Raw genomic sequence first — 20249 nt, 5'->3', positions numbered from 1 at the left:
TTTATTTTAACCTTATTTGTTACAGTAAATAACAACAATACATAACTGTGTACATATCAGAACATTTTCCAGGGGAACATAAAATAAAATAAAATGACAGTATTTCTTCAGACGTCTGATGTGACGGAAGATGAGGAATCCCCGGAGCTTCGTTTCAACATTGTCCGATACAGAGGCTCATAGTGAACAAACTTAAGCGATGGATGAAGGCGGAGGCCTGGAAGCGAGCGGACAGAAGGCAGCGTAGGTTCAAAGGTAGGGATTTCTATGGAGTTAAAGTTGTTTCACAATTATTCAATAAAAAAAAAAAAAATCACGTCAAACAAAAACAAATAGAGTTGTGATCAAAACTTTTGGATTTTCAAAAAGAAAATGTTTCAAACAAAAAAAATTATGTCAAAAAAATTATAAGAATTCTTTTTAAAACAAAAAAATTGTTTAAAAAGCTTTTTTTTTTTAAATTGAAATCACTCATTTTTGTTTGAAACTTTTATTTTTGAATATCAGAATTTTTTTCTTGACAGCCTAAGATTTTGGTTGAGTCTAAGTTTTTTTTAAATGCTCCTTTCTTTGTTTGCACTCAACGATTTTTCTTGCCCTTCTCACATGAACATCCTGGTCGGGGCCTAAAGACGAGCGATGTAAGACGTGTTCCTATTGGTTAGCGCTGAGTAAAGCGGATGACGAGCGATGTAAGACGTGTTCCTATTGGTTAGCGCTGAGTAAAGCGGATGACGAGCGATGCAAGACGTGTTCCTATTGGTTAGCGCTGAGTAAAGCGGATGACTGACTCCCTGAGATCTCAGAACTGTGTCCCGAACTGCAGAGCTTCGGTGACGGACACAGAATGTGAATGGTAAATAATCTTCACAAAATTACACCGTTTAGCAGCTACTAAAGTGTCCACCTTGTTTCAAAGAAGAAATCTTACACATTTTATGACGACAGTCATATTTTGTCTGCCGTGATCCCCGGTAGCATATCGTGCTAGCTAATGTTAGCACTAGGTAAAGTGCATAAACTAGGCTTGTGTAATATTCGCCTGTCTTTATGTTGAATTCGTTAACCAGCGCACCTCTTCCTCCAAATGTATCTAGAGGAAATATGTTAAAAACTGTTGTGTAATCCTCCTGTGTGTGTATTAACTAGCATTGACGCTAAAGTGGGAAAACACAGCGGATCGCTGCACCAATGTTATTAGGTCCACGTTAAGTGACCGTACAGATTATTTATTTACCAAGCACATAATCAGTGTTGTGGATGAGGGAGGCAATGTAACTCTTAAATATATATTTCCATCCAGATGCAAAATGAAAAACCAAGCTGGTAGATCACAGGCCAAAGCAGGATATTCACATAATTTCTCTTTTTTATTATTTGGTGTGTGTGTGTCTTGTACTTAGTTTTATTTAGAATTAGATGTAATATGCCCTTTGCTGTGGTACTGTATGTTATAAAATTAAATTGGTGTTCTCCTAATTCCCCATCCTAGTCTGACCAGCAGAGTGCAGCTGAAGCAGGACAGGCTTGTGGTTTTACTGAACAGATCGATTCCTCCAGCCAGAGAGGATCAGAACATGAGGATGGAGAGACCAGCAGGTTTTGGGTCAGAGACGGCCAGGTAGGGAAGGAAGTGTTGCTTTTAAGGGCCATGTGTATTTGGCTAACTATATTTCTCCAAGTCAGCTTCTTTATTTTTGTTTAAAAAAATAATAATTCTTACAATTTAATTGAGATAATTATTTTTTTGTTTGAATTTTTTTTTTTTTTGATTGAATAATTGTGAAACAAATTTAACTCCATAGTTTCCTGGATCTGGGTAGTTTGCTGGCTAGCACTCACTAGCGCTAAGCTATCTGGGTCTAACTTGCCAAGTTCCTGCTTGATTGTAGTAGTTGGCAAAAATATTGATTCATCAATGCTTTCTAGTTTTTTCACCAATTAAATATTGATTTGAAAAAGATCAAGATCTCCTCTGAATCACTGTGTCATTTTAAACGGTTCTGCATCTTGAGTTTATTTGCGGTTGGTGGGCATTAAATTGTAAACATTAATAACCTAAATCAGCCGATCACAAACAACATGAGCTGTTCAGATCACAGACCTTTCCCCCCAAAACACAGGCTGACCGAGAAACTAAAATGGCCGCTGGTCTAAATTTAGTAATTTAACTAATTTTTACTTAGAGCCTTTAGTATCATGCAAAACCACAACAAAAAATATCGGAATTCAGCATAAAAACTGGAATTGAGCTTCAAGACTTCTGTGAAGCCTTAAAGATTGGTGAACTATGACATCATCAAGTCAACCTTCTGAGTACAGCTCTGAGTTTTTATTAAAGGGGTTTTATTTATAAGGGACAGTTTGGAAACCTCTCAGATGTTCAGTTAGATGTTAAGAAGTCTTTAGTCCGCCTGCAGTTCAGCTCCCTTCAGTCATGCTGTGAGATTAAAAGGAAGTTCTGGTTGGCACATTAATAAAATGATTTAACTGGAAAATGTCAGAAAGCAGGTTTTTATGTTTGTATCAGTAAAACTTGTTGAATCTGCAGCTGCTGCGACACACTTTCCTCAGTCTGTCGATATTTACATCATCTATTTATATCAGATCAGCAGAAGATTATGACCACCAACAGTTTCAGTCCCTCAGATTGGACGTCTCTGCTTCTAAGGTTTGGTTCCACAGTCCAGTCTGTGTTGAACCTCCTCTGGTGGTTCACACACACACACACACACACACACACACACACTAACAGAGCTAATCATGCTCCCTCACATTCTTACACAGAACCAGCAGAACCAGTACCATTGCTTAGCTACCCTCGGCTCTGTGGTGCCCTCTAGTGGCGGCCCGGAGGTGTTTTGGGAGTAAAACGGTTAGCAGGCGGTCATAATGTTCTGGCTGCCAGGTCCAGTTCTTCTTAGACAGCGGTGCTGGTGGTGTTGCTGGTGCTGGCGGTGGGCTGGATGTCGCTGCTTCCTGCCATCATTTCCCTCAGGCCTTTGCTGAAGTGAAGGTTGGCTCCGATCACGATGAAACCCTGCGGAGCAACACAGCCTGGTGATTGGTTGCTGCAGTCAGCTCTGATGTGGTTTGTTACGCAGCTTCGCTGGTCAGGAGACCAGCTGCACATTGCGTCCCCATACCATTATTAAAGGGAACCTGTTATTCAAAATTCACATTTTGCACATTTTTATGCTTCCATTTGAGTCTCGTCTGCTTCTTAAAACAGCCCAAGCGATTAAAAAGGTGTTTTTGGTAATAAGTTTTTTTTAGGGTCTGGAAAATGAGCCGTTTCAAAATCCTCCTAAAAATAGCGTCACGAATCAGCAGGTACCTGTTACCCTAGCAACCGCAGTGAATCCCAGTCCGTTTCCTAGCAATTGCAATGAATCCCAGTCCGTAACCTAGCAACCCCTTTATAGCTGCATTCTTGTTGGTTGTGCAGGAGGCTCCACTAATGTTTTTCAAAGATGTTTGGTTGTATAATTGCTTCTATTTGCAGCCATTGTCTTGTGCAAGTGTAACCAATGAGTTGGGGGGCGTGGCCAGCAGCAGCTGATTTGCGTTTAAAGAGACAGAGGCCCTAAAACAGCTCATTATGAAAGAAGCTTAATATCCAGAGCTGACCAGAATAAAATCTGATTGATTTTGTGAGAAAAATGTAATGAACATGTTTTGTATAGATCATAGACCGGTCCTAACCTGTTAAAGGAAACGTCACCTTTAAACATTCATCAGTTCCAGAGAAACTGGATGTTTGTAAAGCATAAACACAAACGGATGTAAAACTCTGCAAACATCAGAGGTGAACACACATTGTGATACTCCACCACCTCCTCGATGAAATCCATCCCATCAGCCAGTGGGATCCGGACTCCCCTCTTGGTCCAGTCTAGACTCAGAACCAGAACAAAACCACTCAGAGCATCGCTGGAACTCAGAAGTTCTGGTTGCAGAGAAGAAGCAGGTTCTTACTGTTGATGAGAGGAACCACGGACATCTGCAGCATGGTCTTCAGAGGAGCCTGCAGAGGAATCAGCTGCAGACAGACAGACGGTCAGAACCGGTTCTGTGGGTCCATTAGGAGGCATTGAAACCAGGAAGTAAAGACACACTTACAGCCAGAGACTCCAGAGCTGATTGGTTGGAAAAGATCTTAAACCTGGAAGACAACAAAGACATCTCTGATGAATCCAGAAACGAAGAGTTGGAGCAAAATTTGACTTTAGACCAAGATCTGGTTTCAGAATTAAGGCTGCATCATTCACACCAAGCCTGTTCAGTCCACTTTAACCAGACTCCGGACCGTCTGTCTAGTCAAAGTCCGGTTTGGTTGGTGAGTTGTGAACGCTAATCAACCTCTGACCTTTGGTCCTCCGGTCTGGGTTCAGTTGAAGTGAACTCTGGTTCAGTTTGAATGTGAACGCCAAGCGGACCGGAGACCGCTCCAAAAGCAGGAAGTGAACTACAGCGCAGGGCATTCTGGGTAACCAAAGCTAACGTGCTAGCCTAGCACTAGCAGCAGAAATGACTCCTGGTCTTTAGCCAAAGACTAAACAGAAATCCTCCAACACTAAAATCTGACGCCTCCATCTTGTTTCCATCTGGTGAAGAAGGAAGTTGCTCTCAGTGTCTTCAGAGGTTTTTGTGTCGTTTTCTTCAGTGGTTCTTGGTGTAGCGCCCCCACAGGCCAGGAGGGGAACAGGTTGGTTTGACTCAGAGAACCACAACAGCTAGAGATGGAGTTCTGGTTCCAGTAGAACCGGGTCGACCAATAGAAACACTGCTGCTTCAAATCAATGTTTATTCTCTCACTTTAAAAACTTTTTGAACTGAGTTTTTCGGACTATTGGGGGAAACAGCCTAAGTGTTGAACCAGATGTGACTTCAGTTTGAGTCCAGAACCAGGGAGGGTTTGTGGTTTAAGTCTAGAAATAGGATTGTGTTTAAGGGAAAGTGAAACCTTTACCTGCGTAGATCGGCATGCACAGCCAGACGTTTTCCTCTCATGGAAACTTTTGCATTAAACTTAGCTTCCTGCAGAAAGAGAAAATAGTTGTCTTTGAATTAGTACATTTAAATTGTTGTTCAGCCCGGTCCAGTAAACTGGGAGTTCTACTGGGCTGCAACCAGTCAGACTGAGGGATCCAACAATATCAGACCGAATGTAGTTGTGTGTGTTTAGTACCATGGTCATACTGCTGAGCTGGACCGGAGATTGGCCTGGTGGCAGAACCATCACCTTGACGATAGCTGTCATGACAACGGTGGCCCCGGACGTTTTGATGGAGGTTTTTGGGGGCGAGTTGACAGCAAGCTGCAGGCACAGTGGTGCATCCACCAGAGCTGGGTTCTGACGGAACAACATCAAGAACATCAGGAACTACTGAGGACTACAAAGACCGGTTCTGATTGAGTTCTGATTCTGCTGACCATCATCATGATGGTTCCGAAATACGTCGTCCTCAGCAACATCTCCAGATCTTTGGGCATCTGAAGGAAAAAAAGGCAGAAGTTCAGTCTGGGTATCTTTGATTGCTGACTGACTGTTTGGCTGGTTGATTAGTGATTGATTGGTGGTTGGATAGTTGACTGATTGATTGGCAGGTTGGTTGATTGATTGAGTTAAAGAAAAAACTGGACCTAAAATGAATTTCAGATTTGAATCTGTTCGGCCCTTAAAGAACTTTAATTTTTATCTCTGAATCTTAGTGCCGTCTTGAGGTTCTGTGTGAGTCGGGTCCAGTGGCCTGTCTGTTCTGGTTCACCTTCTCGTTGACGATGTGCATTTGGAAGATCCCAGCAGAGTAGTAGGCGAACATCCCGCTGTCGAAGAAGAACTCAGACAGAGCGAGGTAGACCATGCGGTCGTACTCCCTGATGACCGGCTCCACCGCGTAGTTCACCAGCGGCTGGTTCTGGTTGGACAGGTCAAAGAACATCCCCTGCAGAATGGACGCACTGTTGGTACCAGCTCTGACCCAGTTCTGTCACAACATGGCGACGAGTCCTACCCTGAAGTTCATGTCGAGGCTCCGCGACGTCACCACGGGATCGCTGATCAGAGAGTAGTCGATCCCGATGTAGTGATCCACTTCGCTCCGCACCGGGATCGTCTCCAACATGGCGTTCACGTGAACCAGAGCAGCGTGGTTCAGCGCCGGGCAGATCTGCGGCGAAAACGCACAAGTTCAGAACCAGAAGACCAGGTCCGGGCCAGAGCCAGATCCTGTTCTGAACACCCAACAAAATCCAAGTCAGGATCCGGTTCTGGCTGTGATCAGAACTGGGACCGGATCAGAGAGTGGACCCACCTGTTGGTTGAGGAAGAATCGCATCCCGGTGGTCAGAAATCGGGCCAGGAAGTCATAAATTTTCCTGAAAACAGAAATTCCTGGTTAGGTCATGTGCCAGCCTGGCAGCTACTTCCTGTTATTGATCAGTGATTGGCTGATCGGTTCTGGTTCTGGAGTTGGCTATGCCGTTCTCTGATTGGGTTGTACCCAAGCGTCCCGCTGAACTCTGCTCTCATTTTCTTGATCTTGGCGTCACAGCTGATGTTGTTGATCTTCAGTCGGCCTACGTCGTCTCGGATCAGGTTCACAGCCGTGTTGATGTTGACGCCGTCGGCCGACGCGTTGATGTTCCCCGTGTCGTAGCTGGAAAAACAAGCAGGCAGCCATGTTTTCACTGTTTCCCAACCATTTAAACTTAAAAAAACAAAGTTCAAGTAACTGACAAAATCAGTTGAGTTAGAGCCCAAACTGTTGGATTTAACATCAGAAATTAATGTGATCACTAGAGTTAGAAGCATCAACTCACAAGAACCAGTAGAGGATCCGGCGCTGGAAGGTCAGCGCGATGGACGAGTTCTGAACGTCGAACAGCAGACCGACGTCTGGGAGGAACCGCAGGTCCGCATGGCTCAGGTTCAGTTCTGTGATCTTCACGCTGAGCAGAGAGGAAGACATAATGAATCGGATCATGACCAGCACCTCGGTCCGGCCGGACAGAACCGGCAGCAGAACTCACTCTGTGATGGTGTACTGGAACCGGCCCTCGGTCCCCTTCATCTCCGGCATGCTGATGTTACTGAGCTCCTCTTCCACAAACCTCTGAGTCTCAAGCTTTACTGGGAAGACGCAAAAAAAACACACACACACACACACACACACATTATTACACATTGACACACACTAATAATAAAATAAGGAACAATAATTCCTTATTTTTGATACGAGTTCCACTGGCAGATTATTTCACTTCTAACTAAATATTTTCCATGTTACAAGTGAAATAATCTCCCAGAAGAATTTGTTCTTTTTATTAATATTATTATTATTAATACTGACTTAAAACAAACTTCTATGTCTTACTGAAAAGTTACTTATGAATTGGTTTTGTTTGATTTTAAGTGAACTCAGATATTTGGACCAGAAACTACAGTTTTGTGTTTTTGCAGTGTATGTTTTAGTTGCATCCTTTTACATCACATTGTAATAAATTCATATTCATCCACCTTCACTGATCTCACATTTAATCAGTGAATAATCAGTGAGTCAATTAATCACAAGATAAATTAAAATGAGCCCAATAATTTCCATTTTTATTCATTTATTTTTTAAAGATACATTTTGTTTACTGAGACCTCATAATTATCTTTTTCTGGTTTTGGTTGTCGATTTTTATTTTGGATATTTAAAATATCTTCCAGTTCCAGTGGAGTTAAAGTTTGTTGGTCTTTCAGAGAGCAAACGTTTCGCTATTTATTACGGGGAAATATTATCGTTTCTTGCAATAATTATTGGGATAATTATCAACAAGGCAGTTCAAACAGGAGCCATAAAGAAACCATCAGCTCTGAGCTGGTTCTGTTCTGCAGCCGAAGGCCCGGTTCGCAGGTCCGGTTACTCACACAGCTCCAGGCCTTTATCGGTGATCCGGATCTTACAGCCGGCTGGTTCTGGAGCCGCCATGATGGAGCCCACCGGCGACAGGAGGAGGAGTGGCAAGAGGAAGGAAGTCATCCTGACCTGGAGCTGCAAGGAAACAGACGACATGGGCCCGGTTCTGGTTCTGGTTCTGAAGAGTAGCGAATTTCCTCCAAAAAATGCAGAACTTTTGAGATTAATCTCAGAAATTTTCCAGAAAAAAACGTGGATATTAGTCAAATTTTCTTGTTTCTAGAAAATTAATCTCAAAATTTCCAATTTTTTCTGGAAACTTTTTTATATCTCAAAATGTTCTTGTTTTTTCCAGCAAATGTGTGACTGAGCTCAGAAATTAATTTGTTTTTTTCTAGAATATTTCTGAGATTAATCTCAAATTAGATATTTTGGGGGTGTAAATGTTCTCCTTTTTTCAATGTGCAGCGGCATCATCGCTGTAGAAAGATGTTTGTTAGAAGCTGCAATCTGCTGGTTCTGTTCATCAGACGGTGTTCTCATGTCGGACCTCGACGGAAGCGTTTATTCTGTGGAGCGAGGCGTTGAAGCGGAGAGGGGGCCTTTGCCCCGTCTGTCCTCAGATGGAGACAGGAAGCGGGTCGGGGGACAGTCGGGGGTTTCAGGCTGTTGTGAAACAAACTGGGGTTACTGCAGTTCATGCTGAGCTCTTGTTGAAATGGCGTCACATGGAGAGATGTTTTCAGCTTTCTGTTCACGCAGCAGGACCGCCAGGCGGGCCGCTGACCCGCCTGGCGGGTTTCCATCCACGTTTCCATCAATGATCAGTCAGAAATAAACAGATGAGGAAAACAAGATGCCTGTGAGTCACAGCTCAGGGTTTAGCACACACACACATTTCACCCAATGAACTTTAACCTTTTCAGCTAGACAGGGCCTGCAGACCAAACCCAGGGCGCAGTTAACCCAGCAGCAGATGTTTAATCACAGCGGTTTACTGAACAGCCAATCAGCTCACAGCTGCTGCAGACACAAGACCGCAGGCGCAGTCGTTAACGCCGCAGACGCTCTGAAACGTCCATCTGTCTGCCGAAAACTGATGCTGAGCTCTGACCTTTGACCTGATCCAAAACCAAACTCAACCTCCCAGATCATCAAGGTCTGGGAGGTTGATGATCTCCCAGACCTTGGAGATCAAGGTCTGGGATCAAACCGGCCCAGATCGGTTTGGGCCGATCTGGGCCGGTTTGGAGTCGGCCCAGATCATCTGAGTCAGGCTGAAAACACGGAATCAAACCTGAAACATCTGGATCCAGAAGAACCAGAGCCGGTTCTGGGAAACACTCACCTCCTCCTCCCCATGGCCGCAGCCCGTTACTCTGTTACTCCTGATAATCTGTGGTTAATCTGTAGTCAGTCTGTCTCTGGCTCCATCTGAACTTTCCTCTGAAAGTCTGAGCAGAAACTCACCGTGGCGCTGCAGAAGGAGGAGTTGTGACCCGTCGGTTCTGGTCCCTTCTGGTTGGTTGTTTCTGCTCTGCCGGCTCGGTTGACTCTGAGCGTCTGATTCTCTGTGGAGAGTTTTATCCCCAGGGACTGACTCCGCCCCCTGCTCTTCCTCCTCCTCTGCATCCTGGATGAAGCTCAGCTGAAGCTGCTGCTTTCCGTTTAGGAAAAATAAAGTTTTTTTAATATTCAGGTTATTTGAACTTCACACTGAAGATCTACAAACATTCGACCTTCAACTGGAAAACCAAACAAGGTCAAAGCTGCAGAATGTAACGTTTATAAAAAAACTGTGTTTTACAAAAAAATCTATCTCCTCCTCTGTCGTCTGCAGTAATGCAGCACTCTGTCAGAAACAGCCAATCAGAGCCAGGAGGAGGTTCTTGGTGCTGTTAATCAACATCATGTAAGCGCTGCTAAGAAACAACTTACAGCTCAATGAGAAATGGAGAAACTGGTGTTCAACATTAAGTTATGTGAGAAATCAATTATAGCTCAGGAATATTCTTGCAGCCACGTTAGACAAACAGTATCTTGTATTCCCAAAATGTGCAAAGCTAAACGTTTTATCTTCTTACTATGAGGTTTAAATGATAAATTTGAATGAAGCAAAATGCAGATATTTAAATTTTTTCACCAATGTGATTTTTAATCTTATACTTTTGATCTATGTATATAGATAACAGTATCATGTGCAAATCGGTGGATATAGCGTCACGAATCAGCAGGTACTGCCCTGTTACCTAGCAACCGCAGTGAATCCCAGTCCGTTTCCTAGCAACCCCTTTAGAGCTGCATTCTTGTTGGTTGTGCAGGAGGCTCCACTAATGTTTTTCAAAGATGTTTGGTTGTACCCCTTATAGTCCATACATACGTAGTCTTGTACATCTGCAAATAAATATTTATATCTCGTAGAGCACTTCTGGATAGATGCAAACTACATCTCGTTGCTTGTACTTGTGACAGTGCAATGACAATAAAGTTGAATTCTATTCTATTCTATAATTGCTTCTATTTGCAGCCATTGTCTTGTGCAAGTGTAACCAATGGTTGGGGGGCGTGGCCAGCAGCTGGTTTGCGTTTAAAGAGACAGAGACCCTAAAACAACTCATTATGAAAGAGGCTTAATATCCAGAGCTGACCAGAATAAAATCTGATTGACTTTGTGAAGAAAATGTAATGAACATGTTTTGTATAGATCATAGACCGATCGTAACCTGTTAAAGGAAACATCACCTTTAAACATTCATCAGTTCCAGAGTTTGTAATTAGCTTAGACCGGCGCTATTATGGCTGCTGATTTTAACCTTACAGGAGCAGCAAGCTAAAAATAATTATTTAGATTTATATATGCAGAGAGGTACTTAGCTGTGCCATATTATTTTAACCATTTGAAAATAATAAACACCAAGTTTACAGTAAACAGGTTAAAGAAGTTTGATATCTGTTTCAGAGATTAACCCTTATTTCTGTAACAACTATGAAAATAATGGAAATAATTTTTCCATGTGTAGTAGCAATTACTTTGTATTCAATATTATTTTAAATAAATATTTTTTTTATCATGCTAGCTTGGTGCTCTTGGGGGCCCCCTGGTGGTGTGGGGGCCCTGAGCAGCTGCCTAACTCACATTCTGCTGTTGAATGTTTGGGTCAGAACCAGAACTGAAAATGTGTAATTATTAAGATGACAAACAAGTTGCTCTGATTTTTCAGCTACATCTCCTGTTAAATGGATTCTCAATCTAAGGTTCAAACAAACATATTTTACTTTGTGTAATAACAGAATAAAAATGTTGTAATAAAATGCAGCAGCGTCATCCAGGGCTTGATTAACTTTGTGATGTGGAAATGTGGCGTTGTGACCTGAGGTGAGAATGTGAATCCAGACGGATACACGTCGTCTCTCAGACTGTAACAGTGTATCCAGATGACTGGCTCAGGCCTCTGCTCTGCACTCGGTCAAACAGCTTCAAGCAAATTACAGATTCTGCTGATTCACCCTAAAAATAAATATGTTTTATCACTTAGGATTTTCTCAACTTTAAACTAATATCAGAGCAACATGTTGCTTCCTGTCCTGATTCTCTTCTTGTCATATAAAAATATGAAATTGAAATGCAATTATTGTTACTGACTGGACGCTGCATCACATTTCAACTGTGAAATTCTGTAGTTTATGTTTTATGATTCTGGTTAAATGATTTCTGTCTGGACAACAAAATAACCACAAACGAGTTCATTTGTTTTTCTGTTGCAATATAACCGATTATGACAAGATGAAGGTGGATAAACAGTTTTCATGTGTCGGTAAGTCGTTTCTGCCCATCAGCATAAAATCGGCGCATATTTGAGGATGATTGACAGAACTAGGTCCCGCCTCCTGACGCTGATTGGTTGTTTTTGATATTTCTTCAGATGGCAACAGTAACTCAGGAAGGAGATTGATCTTTTCACAGATATTTGTTTCATATTATACTATCACAACATGGAGACAATTTTAACAATTGTAAAAAAAAAAAAAGGTTTTTATAAAAGTTACAAACTGCAGCTGTAAGTACATCTGTTGTCTTTAACTTTTTTATGGGGGAAAATGGGTAGATCAGTAGTTAGAAAGGATAAAATATAATATTATTTTACAGTTTACATACAGGAATCTGTTTTATTGACATATGAAGAATTGTTAAAACATTTTAGTCAGTTTAATTCATGTGTAATTTTAACTGTAGCCTGTTGGCTTGTAAAATGTAATTTATTATGTAATTTTTGTGGACCATCTAAAGTACATGTGTCAAACTCAAGGCCTGTGGGCCAAATCCGGCACGCCATGGCTTTTTATGTGGCCCTCTAGATTGTAGACTAAACACTAAGTGTGCTTAAATATTATGTTTTCACTCAAATCAATGCAGTTTTTATCTGTTTAATGCCAAATTATATCAATCAGTCCCTCCAGTTTCTTGAGAATTACTGTAGAAATTCACACAAAATCAACAAATCCCTGCACTTTTTTGTGCTAACAATTTGTAGTTTATTGCAGATTTTTCTCAAAATGTGTCAAAAACTTTCTTACTTGTCCTAAACGGCTGCCTCAGCCTTAATGGATGTCAGATTATGTCCCTGATCTATACAGCGAGTAATAAAAAGTCGCATTTACTGTCAAAAATAAGCGCAAATATTGTAAATAATTCCAGCTCTGACTTTATTGCAAATAAAAAAACCCACACACAAAAAGAATCAAAATCCTGGACGGACTGAAAAGATGTTCAGTAACATGATTTAATTTTAAGAATTAACTGATATTTTAAGAGTTTTCTAATACATTTGGCAGAACCGGCCCGTTAAGTGCATTCATGATCTTGATTTGGCCCAAAACGAAAATGAGTTTGTTGACACCCCTGAATCTAAAGGGTTGGGAACCGCTTCACTGGGCCCCAAACGGCGTCTCGGTCGGGGCCCCATGCAGCTCGAACCCGCCCTGGTTCTGCCATCTCCGCTCCGCAGCAGCAGGGGGCGCGAAAGCAAAGACATGGAGACACCAACCGGAAATACGCGCTTCAGCTTCCGGCTTCCGTAAACACGTGTAAGTGTGTTGAGAGGAGCGAGAGAGGCAGAACCTTTCAGAACCTCTCGGAACCAGGTAGAACCGCTCACGTCGGAGCGGACCGGAATTGCGGGACCATGTTGGAGCAGCTGGGTCTGATCGGAACCATCCGGGACGAGGATCTGAGTCCAGAGGAACCGGAAACAGAATCGGAACAGGAGGTAAGCCAGTCCAGGACCAGAACCAAACATGAAACTGATTGTTGTACCGCAGCTGCTGCTGGGTCAACTGGACTCTCTGAGGTTCGGATCTGTCTGGTTCTGATGAAAAGGATCCGACTATCAGATCTGAGACCAGCTGAATGTTCTGGAACAAAGTCCAACAGTACCGCGACCCTGATCCAAGCATGTGAAGGGTTCGGTTCTGGTGCAGTTAAAACCAAAAACTGGACCTCGAGGTTCCGATGTGTTCAGGAGGAGCAACAGTTGCTATGGAAACGCTCCGTAATAAACCATAATCCGGGTTCTGTTGGACTAAAAACACATTTAATCCCAGAGTCTGGATTAAAAGGTTCTGATTGGTCCGGTGAAAAATTCTGATGCGTTTAAAATTATGATGATGAACAGAAGCCGCCACACTGGATCAGAACCGACCGGTTCAGATCTGTTTCAGGAGCTGCTAACGATGATGATGATGTTCTGCAGGAGGAGCCCATCATCCTGAACCGTAAGAAGAAGTTTGGAGGTCAAAGGTCGACAGACTTCAACTGTGGCTTTGAGTTTGGAGAGAAAGACAGTCTGAGCCTGGACGACGACTGGGCCATGAGCGACGTCCTGAAGCAGCTCAAGAAGAAGGTAGAACCCAGCAGAACCAAACAGAACCTGCAGCCTGCTGCTTTACAAAATGTTCTGACCGGGTCCTGTGTTCACAGAGAACTGCGACGACCTTGGACCAGAAAATAGAGAAGGTCAGGAAGAAGAGGAAAGCTGAGGTGAGTCTGTCCTGAATCCACTTCCTGTTTTCATTTACTTCCTGTTTGATCTACTTCCTGTATGAGTCGTAGTCTTTTGTCTTTAGGAGAAACCGTCTCAGAGTTCTGAAGGTTCCTCAGAAATGAAGGAGGAGGAGGAGGAGCCAGCTGAGGGAGACGAAGAGGAGGAGGAGGATGGTGATGAAGAGGAGGAGTTTGGCTCAAGTGATGAAGAGGTTCTGACCAAATCAGGTATGAGCGCTGTCCTCCTGAAGGTTCTGGTTCTGACTGGGTCTGAACTCATCAGATTTTCTAATCTGCTTCCTGTTTCCTGTCAGACACTCTGAGGGAGAAAGAGCGGCGAGGGAGGAAGAAGAGGAATGCAGAGGAGGAGGTGAGGAAGAGGATCACAGGTGGGTCCTGATGAAGGTGTTACCACGGTAACGTCGGTCTCTGTGCTCAGGCTCCAGAGACGTTTTCCGAAGACGCGTCTCAGTACAACGAGCAGCTGACTTTCGAAGAGATGAACCTGTCCCGACCCATTCTCAAGGTGAGACCCGGCGGACCCGGATCTGGTTCTGGATCCGGTTCTGGTTCTGGTCTCACCTGCTCTGTGATTCTGTTCCTGCAGGCCATCACGGCTCTGGGCTTCAGAGAGCCGACACCGATCCAGAAGGCCTGCGTTCCCGTGGGGCTGCTGGGCAGAGACCTGTGTGCCTGCGCTGCCACCGGAACCGGTACTGGGACCGGTTCTGTTCTCTGGTTCTGTTCACCCCGACAGGACACATTAAACACTGATGGATGGATTGATGGATGGATTGATGGATTGATGGATTGATTGATTTCTGACAGAACCTTAACCTGGTTATGGTCTCTGGAACTGAACCAACCAGAACCTCTCTTTCGGTTCCGTCCTCAGGGAAGACTGCCGCCTTCATGCTGCCGGTGTTGGAGCGCTTGGTTTACAAACCCAGGACGTCCCAGGTGACCCGGGTCCTGGTTCTGGTTCCGACCAGAGAGCTGGGGATCCAGGTCCACTCGGTATCCCGCCAGTTGGCCCAGTTCACCTCCATCACCACCTGCCTGGCTGTTGGTATGGAAACGACCCTGTTCAGGTTGTTCCGGCCCAGTTCCGGTCCCGGCTGACCGCTGCTGTTGCCGTCTGCAGGCGGTTTGGACCTGAAGTCACAGGAGGCGGCTCTGAGGGCGGGTCCAGATGTTCTGATCGCCACACCGGGCCGACTGATCGACCACCTTCACAACACGCCGAGCTTCGAGCTGAGCCACATCGAGATCCTGATCCTGGACGAGGCCGACAGGTGGGGGCGCTGCCACCGGCCGACGGAACCGGACCGCTGGCGTAGCCGCTAACGGCCCGGTTCTGTGTGATTCTGACAGGATGCTGGACGAGTACTTTGAGGAGCAGATGAAGGAGATCATCAGGCTGTGCTCCTACAACCGGCAGACCATGCTGTTCTCAGCCACCATGAGCGAGGAGGTACGGCCACAGGACAGCAGCTGTTACCATAGCAACATGTGACACATGATAGTCACATGACGTCCAGTCCGTCAGGCGCTTTGCTGCTATTTGACAACGCTACGACCACTAGATGACAAAGTCAGGAAAAAGTTTAAATGAAAGAAAATGGTGAGGGAGAAGGAAGTGCTAGCTTGACTTTGACAATCATAACATGTAGCTGTGCTGTGGAATTTGGTGTTTCAGTTCAGTTTAAAGAAACCTTTCAAATTAGCTACCAAGCTAATGTACATTAGCTAGCTGGTAGATCATTAGCTGGATTAGTAGCTAACCTAAAAAGATAATAGATTCGCTAATAATTGTTAATCTATCGCTGTGGTAGATTAGCTAATAGCAGGAGTAGCTAATCTAACACAGCGATCAATTATTAATAATCATAAAGTAAACCTCAAGCCTGAAAGCATAAAACTATAACAGACTGAATCTTCTTTTCTTTGTGTGGAAAATGTCTGTGTGTTTTTTGGTGTTGAATCCTGATACAGTAGTGATGTTATTGTCAGTTGCTATGGCAACTAAGTCTGCGTGTAACGCAGCCGACACAGAGAGTGAGAAAAAGAACAACTTAAGTGTTAATGGCTTTTCTGCGTTATTTTCCCTTTGTTTGTTTTGACTCAGATAACAATCCCAACATTCAGGTTCCATTTAGTTAGCGCTTTTGTTAGCCGCTACGGATGGGAAGGAGAACAATCAGCTTTTAGCCCTGCAGCTAAAAGAGGGATTTAAACAATAAGATGCAATGTATGTCAATGGGTTCCCCCCATCCTGCAGTCACATGACCCGGTACTGTGGGTCATGTGACCCGGTTCTCTGCCTGCAGGTAAAGGACCTGGCGGCGGTGTCGCTGAAGCAGCCAATCAGGATCTTTGTGAACAGCAACACGGACGTGGCGCCGTTCCTCCGGCAGGAGTTCGTTCGAATCCGGCCGCACCGGGAAGGAGACCGGGAGGCTGTGGTGGCAGGTAGGACCGGGCGGGCCAGGTTCTGCTGAGGTTCTGTTGTCCTCCGGGCCGGACCCTGACTCTCCGGATGTTCTGTGCCCAGCGCTGTTGACCCGGACCTTCCAGGACCATGTGATGGTGTTCACCCAGACCCGGAAGCAGGCCCACCGGCTGCACATCCTGCTGGGCCTGCTGGGCCTGAAGGTCGGGGAGCTGCATGGAGAACTGAGCCAGAACCAGAGACTGGAGAACCTCAGGTAGGTTCTAACGGGTTCTAACGGGTTCAGATTACAGCTGCACCATCCGTCTTAAAAACAACATCTTCAGGTTCCAGATACGATTTCTGATTTTAATCAACGTTTTTGTACGACAAAGTATCAAGAAATGAGAACTTTAGTAGTTTAATTTAATTACGAGAATATAGTTATTAGCAGAATAAAAACACAATTTTACCAGGAGAACATTTTAAAATACAAAAAGCAGCTTTAATAAGAAAAGATTCGAGTCGTTGACATCTGAGATCTGTTCCTTTTAGACAAAACTCTAGAAAAACCTGCTGAAAATAATTTGATGGATTAACCAAAGCATAACTTCACCAGATGCTCGACTTTCCGCTTTTTGTTTTTCATGAGTTCTTATAAACTAATTACTTCATTCTCCTAATATTAATGCTTTATTCTCGTATTGTTTCAACTTTATTCTGAGGAAATTTTAAAATCGTGTCTCAGCCCCAACTCTCTGTCGTTGACCTGAATTCAAAGTCCAAATAAATAGAAGCTGTAAAACGCTTGTCAACCAAAACTATCCAGATTTTAAAAATAATTAAATCTTCAGAAACTATAAAATGGATCATTGGACAAATGGATCCATTTGTCCAATGTTCAGATGTTCTGGTCCGTCTCGGTTCTGCAGGAGGTTCAAAGACGAGCAAATCGACATCTTGGTGGCGACCGACGTCGCGGCCCGAGGTTTGGACATCGACGGCGTGAAAACGGTGAGAGTTCTGCTTCAGGTCGTTTTGTGATCGGACCCGGAACAGAACCGGGTCGGCATCCTGAACCTGCTCCCACCTGCTGCCCAGGTGATCAACTTCACCATGCCGTCCACCACCAAGCACTACGTCCACCGGGTCGGCCGCACGGCGCGCGCCGGCCGCTCCGGCCGCTCCGTGTCTCTGGTCGGAGAGTCGGAGAGGAAGACGCTGAAGGAGGTGGTGAAGTCGGCCAAGAACAGCGTGAAGGCCCGCGTCCTGCCCACGGGTGAGCACCAGGGGCGGTCCGTTTGCACAGCCGAGCCGGGTCAGAACCAGACTGAAACCGGGTTTGTTTCCCCTCCAGAGGTCATCCTGAAGTTCAGAGATCTGATCAGCAAACTGGAGAAAGACGTTGAAGCGGTGATGAAGCTGGAGAGAGAGGAGAGAGAGATGGCTGCGTCTGAGGCGAAGGTAGGGCTGGACGGACCGGATCAGAACCCGAATCAGAAATGGATCAGAACCTGAAATTAAGATAATCTGAATAGTTTCCATTTGCGTGATTAATCATTTTTCTCTTTCTACTAATGATTACTGTCATTCTGTTATATTTTCTATTACTGCAAAATGGTGTAAAAACAGCAATTTTATCACAATAACTTCTGGGACAATAATGAGACGACGACAATCAGCAGGTCGTCTCAATGACCTGCTGATGATAGCTGATGACGTGTGTGTGTGTGCGTGCGTGTGTGTGTGTGTAGCTGAGTGTGGCTCAGAAGCGTCTAGAAGGCTCTTCCAGCAACTCTCAGAGGGTTTGGTTTCAGACGCAGCAGGAACGCAAGCAGAGCCGCAGTGAGTGGAGGACTGTAGTACTCTGTAGTATTAAGTGTAGTATTAAAAGTACCGTTATCTGTATTACTGTGTAGTACTCTGCATGATGCAGAGTACTGTGTCTCAGATCGTTTTCTGTCCCTTCAGTGTCGAAGGCTCTGCAGGAGTTCGATTTGGCTCTGAGAGGAAAGAAGAAGAGAGAGAAGTTCCTGAAGGACGGGAAGAAGAAACAGCTGACGGTAAAATCAATCACTCATCGATCGGAGACCAACCTGAGCCTCTGAGCGTGCTCAGTGTGTCCTCTCTGTCCCAGTCTGAGGAGCGCGCTCAGTTCGAGATACTGAAGGCTCAGATGTTCGCTGAGCGAGCCGCCAAGCGGGACAGACGGGCGAAGAAAGCCAGAGCCATGCCTGAAGACGAGCCGCCACTGAAAGGTCAGAAACACGACACACTGAGACCCGACCAGAACCTCCAGAACCATGAACCCAACTGATGCAGACTGACCTGCTTCTGTCTGCAGCAACCAATCAGAAAGGAGCAAGCAGAGGCAGGAAGTCAGTGTTTGATGAGGAACTGACCAACACCAGCAGGAAGTCCCTGAAAAACTACAGAGCCGGGTGAGACTGGTTATCTACTGGTTATCTATTGGTTATCTACTGGTTATTTATTGGTTATCTATTGGTCATCTACTGGTCATCTATTGGTTATCTACTGGTTATCTATTGGTCATGTATTGGATGTCTGCTGGTTGTTGGTTACCAGTTGGCTGTCTGTTTTTTCTGACCTGCTGTCTGTCTCCTTCAGGCCATCCTTCGCAGACAGGAAGCGCCTCGGCTTGGACAGGAAGCGGTCAGGCGGCTCCAGGTAAGCCTCACATCTAGGCTTTGGTGATAGTTCTGTTCGACCCGGTAGAAAGGTTCTGTTTTATTCCACAGGTTCAGGAAGAAGAAGTGAGGACAGAGAAACCAGATCTCCATGTCTTTATGTTGTTCTGCACCAGATTATAAATAAAGTTTGTCTGAAAGTGGTGGTGGCCCTGGTTGGTCATGTGACCTGTCTTGATGGTCCGATTTGACCCATCGAACATTAAAACACCTGGATACCATCACTGGTTCTGTTGGACTGCTGAGGTTGGATCCCTGGTTTGGAGGTAGAACCGAGTTCTGACTGGTTCCTGAAAAGTTACTGCTGCCATCTGGTGGACGAGATGTGTAGCTTCAGACGAGTTTGGACCTTCAGAACCACATTTACAATACTACCTGTTTTTAATACAAATGTATGAAATGTAGATGCTTCTATTTTAGTTTTGTTTCAGGTTTAGTTTCATAAAAAATAAATATTTGGGTGTGTATATAACTAAAACGTCAGAATTAGAAAACGTACATTTGGGGAAACTACAAAGAAAATGTAAAACTCAATTCAGTAAGTGGGATTTATTTATTCTGGGAAGAATATTTACCACCAAAATGTCTTTAATATTTTGCACATAAATTATGAATTCCCAATTCAGCAATCAAATATAAAAATCTGATGAAAAAACATTAGACATTTTAATTTAACAGTTTGAATAACTGCGTAATTTTTAGAAAAGTCTCTTGCCACTCATCATGATACGTTTTGACGTAAATTTTATAAACAAACTTAGAAAATCCCGTTATTTCTTTTTCATGTATTTGCCTTTTTTAGTTACCAATTGCATTTCAGTGTTTCTTATTTTTTTCTCTTATCTGTTACTAAGGAACAATCTCGTTTGTTGATTATTTTTTGTTTTTCACTTCCATGTGCCTGAGCTGGCTCTTTCCAAGTTTGAATACTTTGACGCCATATTTGTTGTGTGTGTATAATATACTTTTCTTGTTTTCTGAGAGAAACCAAATATTTTTCAACCTGTTGAAACAAACAGGTTCTTTATAAAAGAATATTTCTGTCATTGGTTTCATTCTTTGTGGAATAGATTTGAACACATTTTAACGTTTTAAATAATTTTGGTCTGGGGGCCAAATCCGGCCAGAGGGCCGATAAACAGGACCTTCAAGATAAGTTTATC

The 20249-nt window shown here is 44.0% G+C and overlaps 2 protein-coding genes across 5 annotated transcripts; one reads left to right on the top strand and one right to left on the bottom strand.

Moving 5' to 3' along the window:
- Positions 1-577: 577 nt before the first annotated feature.
- pltp (phospholipid transfer protein) lies at positions 578-9554 on the bottom strand. 4 transcript variants are annotated; one of them, XM_028004113.1, is made up of 15 exons: positions 9378-9554; positions 7919-8042; positions 7036-7135; positions 6826-6954; positions 6507-6662; positions 6318-6381; positions 6018-6173; positions 5772-5948; positions 5437-5496; positions 5192-5356; positions 4973-5040; positions 4123-4165; positions 3979-4042; positions 3819-3895; positions 578-3040 (listed from the first exon to the last, which is right to left on the bottom strand). In XM_028004113.1, exons 1-15 carry the CDS (start codon positions 9537-9539, stop codon positions 2921-2923), a joined length of 1665 nt encoding a protein of 554 aa, XP_027859914.1. In that variant the 5' UTR covers positions 9540-9554; the 3' UTR covers positions 578-2920. The 4 variants fall into 4 exon arrangements, with proteins under 4 accessions (XP_027859914.1, XP_027859916.1, XP_027859915.1 ...); XM_028004115.1 differs by lacking the exon at positions 9378-9554 and adding an exon at positions 9256-9371; XM_028004114.1 differs by lacking the exon at positions 9378-9554 and adding an exon at positions 9205-9360.
- Positions 9555-12953: 3399 nt separating this feature from the next.
- On the top strand, positions 12954-20132 carry ddx27 (DEAD (Asp-Glu-Ala-Asp) box polypeptide 27). The gene is made up of 21 exons (XM_028002415.1): positions 12954-13174; positions 13658-13807; positions 13885-13944; positions 14031-14175; positions 14262-14317; positions 14387-14473; positions 14555-14660; positions 14843-15016; positions 15092-15242; positions 15322-15421; positions 16278-16419; positions 16502-16655; positions 17311-17392; positions 17480-17657; positions 17736-17842; positions 18133-18223; positions 18350-18441; positions 18516-18636; positions 18723-18819; positions 19007-19066; positions 19138-20132. The coding sequence occupies exons 1-21, from the start codon at positions 13091-13093 to the stop codon at positions 19154-19156; spliced, it is 2256 nt and encodes a 751-aa protein (XP_027858216.1). The 5' UTR covers positions 12954-13090; the 3' UTR covers positions 19157-20132.
- The last annotated feature ends 117 nt before the right edge of the window (positions 20133-20249 follow it).

This window comes from Xiphophorus couchianus, chromosome 20, assembly GCF_001444195.1.
Source record: "Xiphophorus couchianus chromosome 20, X_couchianus-1.0, whole genome shotgun sequence".
Lineage (NCBI taxonomy): Eukaryota > Metazoa > Chordata > Actinopteri > Cyprinodontiformes > Poeciliidae > Xiphophorus > Xiphophorus couchianus.
The sequence above is the reverse complement of the archived record's forward strand: the minus strand, read 5'-3'. Positions and strand labels throughout refer to the sequence as shown.

What these genes read in the sequence shown, in the direction of transcription:
- pltp (XM_028004113.1), bottom strand. Translation starts at nt 9,539, where the DNA reads ATGCAGAGGAGGAGGAAGAGCAGGGGGCGGAGTCAGTCCCTGGGGATA. An exon ending in GCCTCGACATGAACTTCAGG is followed by an intron (nt 5,949 to 6,017) that starts GTAGGACTCGTC and finishes TCCATTCTGCAG; the next exon opens with GGGATGTTCTTTGACCTGTC. An exon ending in AGCTCAGCAGTATGACCATG is followed by an intron (nt 5,041 to 5,191) that starts GTACTAAACACA and finishes CTCTTTCTGCAG; the next exon opens with GAAGCTAAGTTTAATGCAAA.
- ddx27 (XM_028002415.1), top strand. Translation starts at nt 13,091, where the DNA reads ATGTTGGAGCAGCTGGGTCTGATCGGAACCATCCGGGACGAGGATCTG. An exon ending in ATCCTGGACGAGGCCGACAG is followed by an intron (nt 15,243 to 15,321) that starts GTGGGGGCGCTG and finishes TGATTCTGACAG; the next exon opens with GATGCTGGACGAGTACTTTG. An exon ending in TGGCTGCGTCTGAGGCGAAG is followed by an intron (nt 17,843 to 18,132) that starts GTAGGGCTGGAC and finishes GTGTGTGTGTAG; the next exon opens with CTGAGTGTGGCTCAGAAGCG.